Raw genomic sequence first — 16376 nt, forward strand, 5'->3', positions numbered from 1 at the left:
GGCAAAACTACACAATCTATTGTTTAGGGGTGTGTGTGTGTTTGTGTTTTTGTGTGTCTGCTGTAGGTAAGGCAAAACTTTACTCATTTTAGGTTTTCAGCTAGAAGTCTTTAACAAGACAGATTAATAAGAGAAAAACAGTTGATTAACATGTCCAGGGCACATCACCTAGGAAAAACCTAAACGAAGAGTAATTCAAAGTGACTTACATTAGCATCTTCAACAAAAAAAATCAATAAGTTTGTGGAGAAATGACAGGACAAAGGAGAGCAGATTTAGGTCCAATGGTGGCAAACTGCAAAGGTAAATACCTGGGAAGAAACGAATGGATGTTTGCAGATTCCTCTGGGGCCGATGTTTGTCTCCAGTCAAAATAATTTATATCCTGCCTTCAGGCATAAAACGGACAGGGTAGAGAGAGCTTTTCCTGCATTTCCTGCTCCTAATTGCCTTCAGCTCAAAATAATTATATCAAGGAGGCATATTTTGGGGTGACATTCTGGCATGCCACTGTCAGTGCTGTAACAAATTTCCACAACTTTCCAGTGTGTTCTCTCACAGTTCTAGAGGTCAGAAGTCTGAAATCCGTATCACTGGGCTGAAACCAGGATGTCAGCAGGGCTGCCCTGTCTCCAGACTTTGTCTTGGGTAGAATCCATTTCTTGCTTCTTCCAGCTTCCGATGGCTGCTGACTTTCCTTGGCTATGGCCACATCATTCCAGTCTTCAAGGTCAGCATCTTCAAAAATCTCTGCTTCATCTTCACATTAAGACTTCTCTGTATGTGAATAAAAGTGATTAGAACAGAATCCTGAAAGCACTTTAGACTTTCACCATTAAATATGGTGTGCTAGCTGTCATTTTTTTTGTAAATGTTCTTTATCGGGTTGAGGAAGTTACTCTCTATTCCTAGTTTGTTACAAACATTTTTTAAAAAATCATGAATAAATGTTGAATTTTATCAACTACTTTTTCTGCATCTATTAAGATAATCATATGGTTTTTCTTCTTCAGTCTGTCGACATGGTGAATTACATTTATTAATTTTTCACTTTTGATTCAGCTTCGCATACCAGGAATAAAGCCCACTTGTTCCTGATGTTATCTTCTTGTATGTTTGATTCTATTTTCTAATATTTTGTTAAGCATTTTTGTGACAATCGCCATGAAGAATATTGTTTATATTATAGTTTAATTTTCTTATGTCTTTGTTTGGTTTCAGTATTAGGATAATCCTGGCTTCAAAGAATGAGTTGAGAAGTGTTTCTTCCTCTCCAACTTCATGGAAGAATTTATGAGCAGTTGGTTAGCTTGTAATGTTATTCTTCATTGCTTGGTCTAGCAAACTTTGACCCTGCTCTACTGTGTACTTGACTTAATTTGCTGCAACTAGATCACCTCTGTTTCTGATTGCAGTATTTCCAACACCTAACATCTGATCACTCCTTTTTTTAAATAAAAAAATTAACTTTAATTGTGGTAAATACACATAAAAGTTACTATCTTAACCATTTTTAAGTGTACAGTTCAGTACTGTTACGTATATTCTCATTGTTGTGCAGTCTTCAGAACTTTTTCATTTTATAAAACTGAAACTCTACACCCATTAAACAACAACACTCCATTTCCCTCTCCCCTCAGCCTCTAGAAACCACATTCTACTTTGTTTCTATAAATTTGACTATTCTAGATACTTCATATAAGTGGAAATATACAGTATTTGTCTTTTTACAACTGGCTTGTTTCACTTAGCATAATGTCTTAAGGTTAATACATGTATTAATACATGTAGCATGTGTCTGAATTTCCTTCCTTTTAAGGCTGAATAATGTTTCATTGTATGTATATACTACATTTTGTTTATCCAGTCATCTATCAGTGGACACTTGGGTTACTTCCACCTCTTGGCTATTGCAAATAATGCTGCTATGAACATTGGTGTACAAATGGTTTTTGAGCAATTTTGAGTTAATTTTTGTATACGGTATAAGGTAAGAATCCAACTTCATTCTTTTGAGTGTGGATATCCAGTTTTCCTAGCACCATTTGTTGGAAGACTGTCCTCTGTCCATTGAATGGTCTTCACACTCTTGTCAAAAATCATTTGACCATATATGGGAAAATTTATTTCTGGACTCTATTCTATTACATTGGTCTATATGCCAGTATGCTGTTTTAATTACTGTTGCGTTGTAGTAAGATCTGAAAATGGGAAGTGTGAGCTCTGCAACTTTATTCTTCTTTTTCAAGACTGTTTTGGGTATTTGACCTACCTTGTGATTCCCTATGAATTTTAGGATGGATTTTTCTGTTTCTGTAAAAAATACCACTGGTATTCTGCTAGTTATTGCTTTAAATCTGTAAATTGGTTTCAGTTGTATTGATGTCTTAGCTATATTAAGTCTTCCAATCCATGAATATGGAATGCCTTTCCACTTATTTGTCTTCTTTAATTTCTTTCAGTAACATTTTGTAGTGAAATTACAAGTATACGAGTCTTTTACCTCTTTGGTTAAGTTTATTCTGAGTATTTTATTCTTTTTATGCTATTGTAAGTGTAATTGTTTTCTTAATTTCCTTTTAGGATTATTAATCATTAGTGTATGGTAACACAAGATTTTTGTGTTTAATTTTGTATCCTACAACTTTTTTGAATTTATTAGTTCTAATAATTTTTTCATGTGTGGAATCTTTAGGGTTTTCTACATGTAAGATCACATCATCTACAAACGTAATTTTATTTCTTCCTTTCTAATTTGGATGTCTTCTATTTATATTTCCTGCTATTTATATTTCCTGCCTATTTATATTTCCTGCCTATTTATATTTCCTGCCTATATTGCTCTGGCTAGAACTTCCAGTAATACATTGAATAAAAGTGACGAAAATGGGTGCCCTGCCCTTGTTCCTGATCTTAGAGGAAAACCTTTCAGTCTTTAACCATTGCGTGTGATATTACCTTGGGATATTTCATATATAACCTTTATTATGTTGAGGAAGTTTCCGTCTATTCCTAGATTTGTGTGTATGTGTTTTTATCATGAAATGGTTGAGTTGTCAAATAGTTTTTCTGCATTAATTGAGATGATCTCTTTTTTTGTTTTTTTCCCTAGCATTCTGTTAATTTGGTGTATTTCATTGATTGATTTTTGTATGTTTAACCATCTTGCATTGCAGGAATAAATTCCACTTGGTCATGATGTATAATATTTTTAATGTACTGTTAAAATCTGTTTGCTAGTATTTTGTTGAGGATTTTTGCATCAATATTCATCAGAGATGTTGGTCTATAGTTTTCTTTTTTTGTTGTGTCTTTATCTGGCTTTGGTGTCAGGGTAAGGCTGGCCTCAAAGAATGAGTTGGGAAGTGTTCCTTCCTCTTCAATTTTCTGGAAAAATTTATGAGGTGTTGGTATTACTTTCTTCCTTGACCACCATGCAACGTATTAGCTTGTAAAGTTATTCTGCATCACTTGGCTTATCAAATTTTGTCTCTGCTCTCCTGTGCTCCTGACTTAAATTATTTGCTGCAACTGCATCACCCGTTTCTCATTGTAATGTTTCCAGCACCTAACATCTGATTACTCCCTTTGCATGAGGATTTGCTTTGCAAAACCGAAATCTTACTCTTATTGTAAGGAGTGTAGAGTGAATTGAATTTTTCTGAAGCCAAATTGAAAGAGTAATTGATAAAGTTGGAAGGGATGGAGCAGTGGTTCTTCATCTATCGGATTTACTGTGCCCTTTTAAAATATTGTTAACTTCTCTTTTATTCCTCTGACATGAAACTCATAGATAAAATATCTATGCTCATACTTTAAGAAATATAAATGTGAGGGTAAATAAAAGGAAAGTGACTTATAATAACATGCATTTTGATGTGTAAAATCTAGGTCAAATTTCACTAGAAGACATAAGAGGCATACAGAGGCTTGCACCTATATGTAGAATTAAAATAAATATGAAAGCTACAAATGTAAACTGACACAAATGCAGGGTTGTTTGTACTGGCACTCCATGCTACTAGCACCAGTGCATTGTTGTTCGTATTGTAATGTTTTAGAATGGTGAAATTTTGTGGGAGAAATTCTAAAACACAGTTTCCCATTGATGTATTTGCATTCCTAGAAATTTCAGTTATGTAATTAAACTAGGCAAAAAAATACTTTGTGTTTATATTTTAAAAGCAGTATGTTTCCACTTGGATAATTCTAAAACAGATTTTTTTTTTAACCTATATGAATGTCTCAAAGGACAGTCAAATTTTATGCGGGATTGAGCCAATTCTTAATTGTGTGGACTGTAGGATGGGCTAGCATCCCTTAGCATCCATACTAAATACCAGTAAATCCTCCTAATCATTGTAAAACCTAAAATACTTCCACAAATTTCCAAGTGCCACATATGTAAGGTAGTAAATTATCCTCATCAAGAACTACTGGGATAAAGTAATGAACAGAAGAAATTTGCTGACAGACTCTTGAGGAAGGGGAGATAATGAAATAAAAGTCATATTGAAGAATATTCTGACGGCTGCTTTCTGTGTGAAGTCTAGGTAAAGAAAAAAGAAACAACTTCCTTTTATTTGTTTTTAGCAGCCATCGTTCATCAAGCATTTTCACAGGTAGTCCATCTCACAGCACAGCAACTATGAATTTATTGTCTTTACCATTTAACAGATGGGGCAGAGACAGTTCAGACAGTTAAGTGATTTACTAAAAGTCATTTTAATGAAAGAGCTAGAGTTGGAATCCAGATATGGTTTCAAACCCAATGTTCTTTTCATTGTATCGTAGCAATGCTAGGATGATGAAGGCAGAAAAATTTTTCAGAGGGAAAAATCTGAAACTCACAGTAAAGCTAGAACTAGCAAGACTTTGGAGTGATTCTCACTGACATTCTGGGAAGAAAAATGACCAAAGCTCATTTTCAAACTGAGAATTTATTAATATATCCTCCTCCTTATTCTTATAGGACATGAGTATGCAGCTCGGTGAGATAATGCAAAGTGTGCAGCGGACACTCAATCGCTACACTGTTGATGTGACCCTGCACCCTGGAAAGAAAATCGCCTATGCAGAATATAAGAGACGAAGAATGAATTTGCTGGAGAAAATAGCTGCTTATGCTAATTCTGCTGAAATTAAAGAAAATATTCTTGTCCATATCCTGGCATGGTTGGAAGAATGGAGTAAGTTTTCAAAAGTGGTTCAAAGGAAAACCACCAAGTTAATGAAAAAGCTGGAGAACAGAATCTATAAGGAAATTTTGAAGGATTAGAAGAAGACTAAAGAAGAAAAGGCTAGGGAGTTAATTCAGAGAACAGTTGTCCTCTGTTCCATTAAGAATAAAATAAAAAAAATATAGACTTGCTCGCTTAGTGCCAGCTATTCTGGCCTCCTTGTTTTTCTTCAAGCATGCTCCTGCCCAGTGCTATATGCTTACGCTTCCCTTGCCTGGAACATTTTCCACCAGGTAGCCACATGGCTCATTCTCTGCTTCTATCTCACTTTAAAATGAGGTGTTCTCTGACCATTCCCATTCCCTACCCCTTGCCACTGTCCATTTTACTCTTTTCTTTATTTTTGTCTACTCGTATACCATTTCTTACCATCTGACATACTACTATATAATTAATGTGGTGGGTTTTTTTCTCTCTCCTTTCACTAGAGTGTAAACAGTATGAAGTTAAGGAATTTGTTCTATTCAATGTTGTATCCTCAACCTCTAGAACAGTACGTGATAGAGGAGATGTTGGTTGAATGAAATAAGCAAAGGACACAAAAAAGAGGAATTTCATTTAGTTGCAAGGAATCTATGTAACGGGGGTTATAAAATACTAGATAACTTACCAAAGGCGTTAATTGGGATTTAGATCCCAAATATTAATACACATGTCCCCATTTTAGATATCTACTTCCCTGCAGTCAGGGCACTAAACAAAATAGACACCTTTTAACTTGATTCACATTTTTATGTCCAAGACTTACCGTTCAGCCTTCTATTCCAATCTCTTCCATTTTCATTTCTTCGTAGAGAAAAGCCTCAGAACAGCAATGTGAGATACCTACATTTCCCAATACAACAATATTTCCCAATACTACAGCAATATAAGCCCACATGGTTATAATTATTTATTTTTCTGCATAAAAGTAATTTTTGTACTCTCTTCTAGATGGCATTTTGTCTGAGACGACTGCAGTTGATACTGATGACCACTACCACTGGCTAGCACAAATGGAGATTTTACCAGAAACGTTCAAAGCCATTGAGAGCGATGTCAAGATACTGATTAGAATTAGTACCTCTTTGCTTGAAGTAAAGAAGAGACAAACAAAAAAATTAAGTAAGCATACTTTAAGACTTTGGAAATAGATTTCACTTTTTCTAAAAAACAGCTTTATTGAGGCATAATCTACATGCCATAAAATCTACCCAGTGGAAGAGTGCAATTCGATCAATTTTAGTAAATTTAGAGTTGTGCAACCATCACCACAATCCAATTTTAGAACATTTTCATCACCCCAAAAAGATCCCTCATATCCATTTGCAGATAATATTCATGCCCACTCCCAGCTCTAGACAATCACTAATCTATTTTCTGTCTCAACAGATCTGCCTTTTCTGGATATTTCATAAAATAGAATCATATTATATGTAGTCTTTTCTGTCTGGTTTCTTTTATTTTGCTTAATGCTTTTGAGGTCAGCCATGTTATAGGATGTGTCAGTAGTTTCTTCCTTGCTATTGCCAATTGCATACCGCTGTTTGTATGTACCACACTTTGTTTACCCATTTACCAGTTCATGGATATTTGGATTATTTCTACTTTTTGGCTCTTATGAATAATGCTGCTATGAACATACATGTAAATTTTTTGTGTGGACATGTTTTCATTTCTTTTGAGAAGCTAACTAGGAGTAGAATTGCTAGGTCATTTATCTATTGCTGGTAAACTTATATTTAAGACATTGTTAACTGATTTCCCAAGTGACAGCACCAACTTACATTCCTATCAGCAATGTATTCCAGTTCCAGTTTCTTAGCATCCTCAACAACACTTGTTAGTGTCTGTCTCTTTTATTATAGCCTTTCTACTCGGTGTGAAATGGTATCTCACTGTGGTTTTAATTTGCATTTCCCTAATGACTAATGATGTTAAGCACCCTTTCCTGTGCTTACTAGCCATTCCTATATCTTCTTTGATGAAATAGCTATGCGAATATTTACTCTTTCTTTCCTCTGTTCTTTTTCTGCCTTCTGTATTAAAGACATTTTCTAGTGTACCATTTTAAATCCAGTTTTCCCTATATTTTTGAAGTAATTTCTTAATGATTGGTCTAGGCATTGTAGTATACATATTAAATTATCACAATCTGCTTCAGATTAGTACTAACTTAATTCTACTTAAACATAAACTCTTTGCTCTAGTAGCTCTATTCCTTCCCCTCTTTTGTGCTTTGTCATATATATTATATATTTATGCGCTGTAAGCCCAACAATATAGTGTTATAATTATTGTCTTATATGATTCTCTTTTTAATCAGTTAAGAGAGGAAAAATTGAAAAAGATTTGTACTGTCTTTTATATTTACCCACATGTACTGGTGTTCTTTATTTCTTTGTGTGAATTTGAGTTATCCTCTTGTGTCATTTCCTTTCCGCCTGAAGAACTTCTTTAGTATTTCTTGTAAGGCATGTCTACTAGCAAAAAATTCTTTCAGTCTGTTTACCTGGGAATGTCTTTATTTCACCTTCCTTTTTTTTTTTTTTAAAGAATTTTACTGAAATATAGCAAACACACAAGATTATATAAACGCCTAACCACTGCGCTGTACACCTGAAACTAATATAAAATAAAATAAGATATAACAAACATACAATATTATACTAGTTCAGGTGTACACCATAGTTATTCAACATTTATATACCTAAAGAAATGATCACCATGTTAAATCCAGCACCCATCTGACACTGTACCACACTATCACAGTGTATTATTGACTATATTCTCTATGCTGTACATTATAACCCCATGACTTATTTGTTTTATACCTGGAAACTTAGACCTTATTTCCCTTCACCTTCCCCCCCTTTTTAATTTTTCAATTACAGTTGACATTCAATATTATTTAATATTAATTTCAGGTGTACAGCATAGTGGTTAGACATTTATATTATATAATTTAAGAAGTGATCCCCCTGACTAGTCTAATACCCACCTAGCACTGTAGTTGTTACCATATTATTGACTATATTCCCTGTATTTTATTTGACATCCCATGACTATTTTGTAAGTACCAATTTGTACTTCTTAATCTCTTGCCCTTTTTTACCCATCCACAAACCCCCACCCATCTGGCAACCATCAAAATGTTCTGTTACCTAAAATCAGTTTGTTTCTGGTGTTTTTTTGTTTTTGTTTTTTTTAAAGATTTTATTGGGGAAGGGGAACAGGATTTTATTGGGGAACACTGTATATGTCCAGGACTTTTTTTCCAAGTCAAGTTGTTGTCCTTTCAATCTTAGTTGTAGAGGGCGCAGCTCAGCTCCAGGTCCAGTTGCCGTTGTTAGTTGCAGGGGGAGCAGCCCACCATCCCATGCAGGACTCGAGTAGTTGAACCGGCAACCTTGTGGTTGAGAGCCCACTGGCCCATGTGGGAATCGAACCGGCAGCCTTCGGAGTTAGGAGCACAGAGCTCCAACCATCTGAGCCACCGGGCCGGCGCCCTTTTTTGCTTATTTTGTTTAGATTCCACATATACGTGAAATCACATTGCATCTGTCTTTCTCTGTCTGACACTCCACTCAGCACAGCACCTTCCAGGTCCATCCATGCCACCGCAGATGGCAAAAACCCATTCCCTTCCACAGCCAAGCAATATTACATTGTATGTACAGAGGTTGTCAAAAAAGAGTATACACATTTTAAGAAAGGAAAACTGTATTAAAATTGTAATACTCAATATATACCAATAACACAAGATGAATACAAGTCACATTTGACTTCTGCAATTACAAGAGGTGCTCAAAGTGGTTACCATCAGCATCCAGACACTTCTGATTATGGCGAACTACTGCTTGAGCAATGTTGATCAAATTGTCCACTTGTATACATTTTTGGCACCCCCAGTATGTACTATCTCCTCTTTATCCACTCATTCATCAACAGACACCCAGGCTGCCTCCACATATCACCTATTGTAAACAATGCTGCAATGAACATATGGATGCACAAGTCCCCTTGAAGTAGAGTTTTGGGTTTCTTTGGATAAATACCCAGAGTGGGATTGCTGGGTCCTTCTTTCTCTCTTGTTATAGCCTTTGTTTTAAAGTCTATTTTGTATGGTAGAAGTATTACTACCCCAGCTTTTTTTGTTTCCATTTTCATGAAATATCTTTTTCCATCCCTTTACTTTCAGTCTGTGTGTCTTTCAATCTGAACTGAGTCTTTCCTAGGCAGCATATGTAAGGGTCTTGTTTTCTTATCCATTCAGCCACCCTATCTTTTGATTGGAGCATTTAATCCATTTACATTGAAAGTAATCATTGATAGATATGTAGTTAGATATGTAGTTAATTCTTATTATTATTCATATCTTTGATTTTCCCCCCCATCTTAAATAAGTCCCTCTAACATTCCTTTGGTAATACTGCTTTTGTGTTGATGAATTTTTTTAGCTTTTTCTTGTCTGAGAAGCTCTTTACCTGTCTTTCAATTCTAAATGATAGCTTTGCTGGGTAGAGTAATCTTGGTTATAGGTCCTGGATTTTCACCATTTTGAATATTTCATGCCAATCCCTCTGGCCTGCAAAGTTCCTGTTGAGAAATCAGCTCACAGTCTTATGGGAGCTCCCTTGTAGGTAACTCACTGTTTTTCTCTTGCTGTTTTTAAGATTCTCTTTATCTTTAACCTTTGGCATTTTAATTATGATGTGTCTTGGTGTGGGCCTCTTTGGGTTCATCTTGTTTGGGACTCTCTGTGTTTCCTGGGCTTGTATGTCTATTCCGTTTGCCAGGTTAGGAAAGTTTTCTGTCATTATTTGTTCAAGTAGGGTTTCAGATCCTTGCTCTTTTCTCCTTCTGGTACCCCAATGATGTGAATGTTGGTATGCTTGATGTTGTCCCTTAAACTATCCTTATTCTTTTTAAATTCTTTTTGCTGTTCTGATTGGATGTTTTCTGCTACCTTATCTCTAAGTCACTGATTTGATCTTCTGCTTCGTCTAATCTACTGTTGATTCCCTCTAAAATGTACTCATTTCAGTTATTGTATTCTTTATTTCTAATTGGTCCTTTTTAATGTTTTCTATCTCCATTTTTATGTTTCTTATCTCTTTGTTGAAGTTCTCCATGAGATCATTGAGCATCCTTGTAACCAGTGGTTTAAATTCTGTGTCAGATAGATTGCTTTTGTTTATTTTGTTTAGTTCTTTTTCTGGAGCTTTGTTCTGTTCTTGTATTTAGGACATGTTTCTTTGACTCTCCATTTTGGCTGCCTCCCTGTGTTTGTTTCTATGTATTAGGTAGGGCTGCTGTGTCTCCTGGTCTTAGTAGAATGGCCTTATGTAGTAGGTGTACTGTGGGGCCTGGTGGCACAGTCTCCCTGGTCACCTGAGCCAGGTGCTCCAGGTGTTTCCCTATGTGGGTTCTATGTGCCCTCTTGTTGTACTTGAGCCTTGTTTGCTGTTTGCACATCAATGGGAGGAATTGACCCTGGGGGTGATTGGTTGTGAGGACTGGCCTGGACTTCAGTGGAGGAGCTGCTGTGCAGGGGCTGACTCTGTAGAGAAGGACTTGCTTTAGCAGGGCTCTGGTTCCTGCTTAGTCTGCCCTTAGGGTGTGTCATCCTTAGAGGCATTCAGGTGATGCTCCTGCTTGGTCTGAAGGCAGCCACAGGGCATGCCAGCCCCAGGGCCTCATGGGACTGGCCAAGTTTGGCCACAACCTGTGCCTTGCCTATGCCACCTGGCATAAGCCACAGTGCAATCCGCAGATGGATGCCACCTGTGCTGGGCTTGGAGGTGCCTCAAGAGTCCAAATTACAAACTGAGGCCAGCTGTTTGCTAATGCCAGGCTTGGAGCTGCTTAGCAAGATGTGCAGGACACACCAAAACCAAAGCCAGATGCTGCTTGTTTGGGTTTTGTGAACCTTTGAGAGATTTTGGGGAAAGTCCGCAGCATGAGCCAAGACATGCCATTTGTATGGAAAAGGCACTGGAAGTGGCTTGGGTGTGCCCAAATGTTGGGTGGGGTGGGGTCTCACGGAATTATCAGGGCGGGGCAAACAGTGTTAGGTTGATGAAGACACAGCTATGACAGCTGCCTAAATCTGCATGCTGGGAGAAGGTAGCGCTCAAAGAAACAATGGATTGTGCCAGCACTTCTGTCTAGAAGAAAGCTGCCCCTCCAGCCCTTCCTCAGATACTAGAAAATTCAGTTCCTCCCTGTATGCTTCTGGTGCCTTTTGAGCTGCTTCCCTAGTGCTGGAGCTCAGAGTGTGCGAGTCTATCAGCAAGTCTGTGTGCAGGCCCTTAAAGAGGAGTGACTGGGACTCCATCCACCCTTGTCTCACCTAGACACAATCTCTGCTGGTTTTCACAGGCAGAAGTTATGAGGACTTCTCTCCTCAGCACTGGAACCCTGAGTTGGGAAGCCTGGTGTGGGGATGGGACACCCCTCACGCCTCAGGGGTACTTCCAAAGCCAAGATATCCCTCCCAGTTTTTAAATGCCACACACAGTGTGCAACCAGCCCATTCTGCATCTCTGTCCCTCCTATCAGTCTCATGGTGGCTTCTTCTGTATGTCCTTAGAGGTAGGACTTCAGTTCAGCTAGACTTCAGGAGATTCTCAATGATGGTGGTTCTGTAGTTTAGTTGTAATTCTGATGTGATCATGAGAGTAGGCAAGCACAGCATTTACCTACTCCTCCATCTTCACTGGAAATTCCACCTTCATTTTTTTTTTTTTTTTTTTTTTTTTTAATATTTTTTTATTGGGGAAGGGGAACAGGACTTTATTGGGGAACAGTGTGTACTTCCAGGACTTTTTTTTTTTTTTTCCCCAAGTCAAGTTGTTGTCCTTTCAATCTTAGTTGTGGAGGGTGCCGTTCAGCTTCAAGTTGTTGTCCTTCAGTCTTAGTTGTGGAGGGCACAGCTCAGCTCCAGGTCCAGTTGCCGTTGCTAGTTGCAGGGGGCACAGCCCACTATCCCTTGTGAGAGTCGAACCGGCAACCTTGTGGTTGAGAGGACGCACTCCAACCAACTGAGCCATCCGGGAGCTCAGCGGGAGCTCAGCTCAAGGTGCCGTGTTCAGTCTTAGTTGCAGGGGGCGGAGCCCACCATCCCTTGCAGGACTCGAGGAACTGAACTGGCAACCTCGTGGTTGAGAGCCCGCGCTCCAACCAACTGAGCCATCTTGGAGGCAGCTCAGCTCAAGGTGCCGTGTTCAATCTTAGTTGTGGGGGCGCTGCCCACCATCCCTTGCGGGACTCAAGGAATTGAACTGGCAACCTTGTGGTTGAGAGCCCACTGGCCCATGTGGGAATCGAACCGGCAGCCTTTGGAGTTAGGAGCATGGAGCTCTAACCGCCTGAGCCACCGGGCCGGCCCCCCCACCTTCATTTTTTAATCATCTTTTTTAAAGGTAGTTTCAGATTTAGAGAAAAATTGAGAAAATAACATCTTACATTAATATGATACACTTGTTATAATTAACAAATTAATATCGATACATTATTAACCAAAATCCATAATTTATTCAGAATTCCTTATTTTTACCTAATATCATTTTTCTGTTTCAGGATCCATTCCAGACTATCTGATTATGTTTAGTTGTCATGTCTCCTTAGGCTTTCTTGGATCTGAAAGTTTCTCAGACTTCTCCTTGTGTTTGAGGTCCCTCACAGTTTTAAGGATTACTAGTCAGGTATATTGTAAGATGCCCCGCTATTGGAATTTGTCTGATGTTTTTCTCATGTTTATCCTGGGGTTATAGGTTTGGGGGAGAAAGATCACAGAGGTTAAGTACCACTGTCACCTTATCATTTCAAGGGTATATATTATCAAATGATTTGTGACTTGATATTGATGTTGATCATCTGGCTAACGTAGTGCTTGTCAGGTTTCTCCATCGTAAAGTTACTCATTTTCCTCATTTTCCATAATGTGCTCTTTAAAAGGAAGTCTATATGTGCAGCCCACACTTAAGTAATGGGGAGTTATGCTCCCCCTCCTTTAGGATGGAATATCTATTAATTATTTGAAGTTCTTATGCACAAGAGTTTGACTCTTCTATCCCATTATTAATTTTAAATTTTAAATTTATATCAAAATGAACTCACAGATATTTACTTTAAACTTTGGGTTATAACCCAATACAACTTTATTTTCTCGCTCAAGTTAGTCAAGCTTTGGCCATCGAGACCTTATTTAGTTGGTTCCTATGCCCCTTTGACATACCCCCATCAAAGTAGTTTCTTTCTTTTATCTTTTTTTTTCCAGCAGGTCCTTACTTTCTGGTACTACAAGATGCTTCAGATTCATCTTGAATATTTCCTGCCCCAGTCATAGAACGTTGCATATCTCCAAGAGTTCTGGTTCCTTTTATTAGAGAATAGTATTAAAAACCAAGGTTTGGCTGCTAGGTGTGCTCATTGCTACTGGGGTGTCATTTCTGTTTGGCCCTCTCATCTGACAAAGGGAAAATGAATAATATATGTGTGTCTACAAACCCATGAATGTATATACACACGTCTATAAATACTGACATATATAATCGTCTGTAACTACATTAAGCTAAACATTGGTTCTTATTGATGTCTCTAACTCTAATCCATTATCACATAGATCATTCTAGCTCCCTCCCCTTGCTCATCTGTAAATTCCCACCCCAACAAAGAGAAACCTGCTCCTACCACCTGCCATCCATTACTTAATTGTTGAATTCCAGTATACATGTATAGCAGTATCAGATTATTAACCCATACTTCACAGGAAACAACAACTAGAGTATAGTACTTATATGCGGTTCCTTTTGCCTTTAGACTTACAAGCTCCATTCATTTCCAGTAACTTAGGTCAGCACCTTCCACCACCCCCATCTTTTTCAGTGAGGTTGTGTCATACATTTTTAATACAGTTAGATTCTGTTATCACAGTCTGCATTCCTTCCTAGGATCCCCTGACCTTCTAAATGGTTATTTTTTAAAATTTGCATATACTGTTTCACTCTTTATGCTGTACAGTTCTATGGGGTTTGACAAACGTATATTGTCATGTATCCACCATTACAGTATCATACAAAATAGTTTCTCCATCCTAAAAAACCCTATTTTTCATCTATTCATTCTTCCTCTCTCTCTCCAAGTCTTTGGCAACCATTGATTTTTTTAATGTCTCTATAGTTTTGATTTTTCAAGAATGTCATATAATTGGAATCATGCAGTATGTAGCTTTTCCAATCTGGTTTCTATCATTTAGCAATATAAATTTAAGGTTCCTCCAAATCTTTCTGTGGCTTAATAACATTTCTTTTTATTGCTGAATAATATTTCATTGTACAGATGTACCACAGTTTGTTCATCTACCTATTGAAGAACATCTTTGTTATTTGTAGGTTTTGATGTTTAAGAATAAAGCTGTTATAGTAGACTGGGGGGGTTATCACTTTGTGAGGGGTGTAAATGTCTAATATTATGTTGTTTTGTACATCTGAAACTAATAAAAAAAGAATAAAACTTATAAATATTATCATGCAAGTTGTGTGTGTGTGTGTGTGTGTGTGTATAAGTTGACAAATTAAGTGGGTAAATATTATACCTACAAGCATGATTGCTGGATCATATAAGACTACATTACTTCAAAAGTAACTTTGTAAGAAACTGCTAAACTGTCTTCCCAACTAGCTGTACCATTTTCCATTCCTACCCGTAATAAGCAAGAGTTCCTGTTGCCCCATATGTCAGCATTTGGTATTATTGGTTTTTTGGATTGCAGTTATTTTAATAGGTGTGTAAGTGTCTCTTTGTTGTAATTTGCAATTCTCTAATGACAGATGATACTGAGCATCTTTTCATATGCTTACTTGCTATCTGTATATCTTATTTATTACCTTTATTTTTAAATAAGATTTGTACATGCTTACTACTTTGAGAAGAGTGTTATTTCAGGGAATGGGTGTTAATAGACATTCTGTAATGCATTTAGAGAAGTGTTTAAAAACATATGTAGTAAAAATGGTTATAAGAGCTGTATATTCATGCTACTTTGGGAACAGTGTTATTTCGTGGAATGGATGTCTTACCTTCATTTTTTGAAATACATTTTTGCTGGATATAGAATTCTTGGTTAGCAGTATAATTCTTTCAACACTTTGAATGTCATCCCACTGTCTTCTGGCCTCCATTGTTTCTGAGAAGAAGTGAGCTGTTAAACTTACTATGTTTCCCCTGTACTTGATGAGTCTCCTTTGATTGTGATAAGTCATTTTTCTCTTTTAGCTTTAAAGATTCTCTCTTTATCTGGCTTTCCATGATCTGACTATGTTGTGTCTAGGTATGGATTATTTTGTGTTCATCCTACTTAGAATTCACTGAGCATCTTGAATGTGTAGATTAATGTTTTTCATCAAATCTGGGATGATTTGGCCATTATTTCTTCAAGTATTTTTAATGCCCCTCTCTCTTCTTCTTCTGGGACTTCTATTATTTGTACATTGGTATGTTTAATGGTGTCCCACAAGTCTCTGAGGCTTTGTTCATTTTTCTTTATGGTTTCTCCTGTTATTCAAATTAGACAATTTCAACTAATCTAGCATCAAGTTTGCTGGTTATTTTCTTTTGTCAGCTCAAATGTGCTGTTGAGCCCTTCTGGCTAATTTTTCATTTCAGTTATTGTACTATTCAGCTTCATTTTTCCCACTTGGTTTTTCTAATTTCCATCTCTTTATTGATATGCTGTATTTGATGAGTAATTATCATCATACTTTACTTTTATTTTAAAATATGGTTTCCTTTAGTTCTTTGAATATATTTATAATTGCTTCTTTTAAAGTCTTTTTTCTGATAGGTCCAACATCTGCCCCCTCCTCACTGACCCCTGAGACAATTTCTATTGACTATTTTTCCCCCCCTGTGTATGGTTACACTTTCCTATTTCTTTTCATGCCTCTTTTATGTTGAAAACTGGACATTTTAGATAATATATTGTAGTAACTCTGGATTCTGATTCTCCCCACAACCTCCAGTGTTTGTTTTTATTGCTTTTTTGGTTTGGTTTTTAGTGACTTTCCTGGACTAATTTGATGAAGTCTGTCTCCCCCACGGCATGCAGTCACTGTTATCTCTACTCAGTTTTTTTCTTTTTGTTTTTATCTT

General features: G+C 37.1%; 1 protein-coding gene across 1 annotated transcript in view; it reads left to right on the plus strand.

The window, feature by feature from the left end:
• The window catches only part of FAM186A (family with sequence similarity 186 member A), a 46900-nt gene that overhangs the window by 9710 nt on the left and 20814 nt on the right, over positions 1–16376 (plus strand). Inside the window, exons 3-4 of the mRNA XM_074324893.1 lie at positions 4973–5189; positions 6174–6344. Of these exons, the coding sequence (XP_074180994.1) occupies positions 4973–5189; positions 6174–6344 (388 nt within the window). The remainder of the gene's footprint in view (positions 1–4972; positions 5190–6173; positions 6345–16376) is intronic.

Source organism: Rhinolophus sinicus, linkage group LG02, assembly GCF_036562045.2.
Source record: "Rhinolophus sinicus isolate RSC01 linkage group LG02, ASM3656204v1, whole genome shotgun sequence".
NCBI lineage: Eukaryota > Metazoa > Chordata > Mammalia > Chiroptera > Rhinolophidae > Rhinolophus > Rhinolophus sinicus.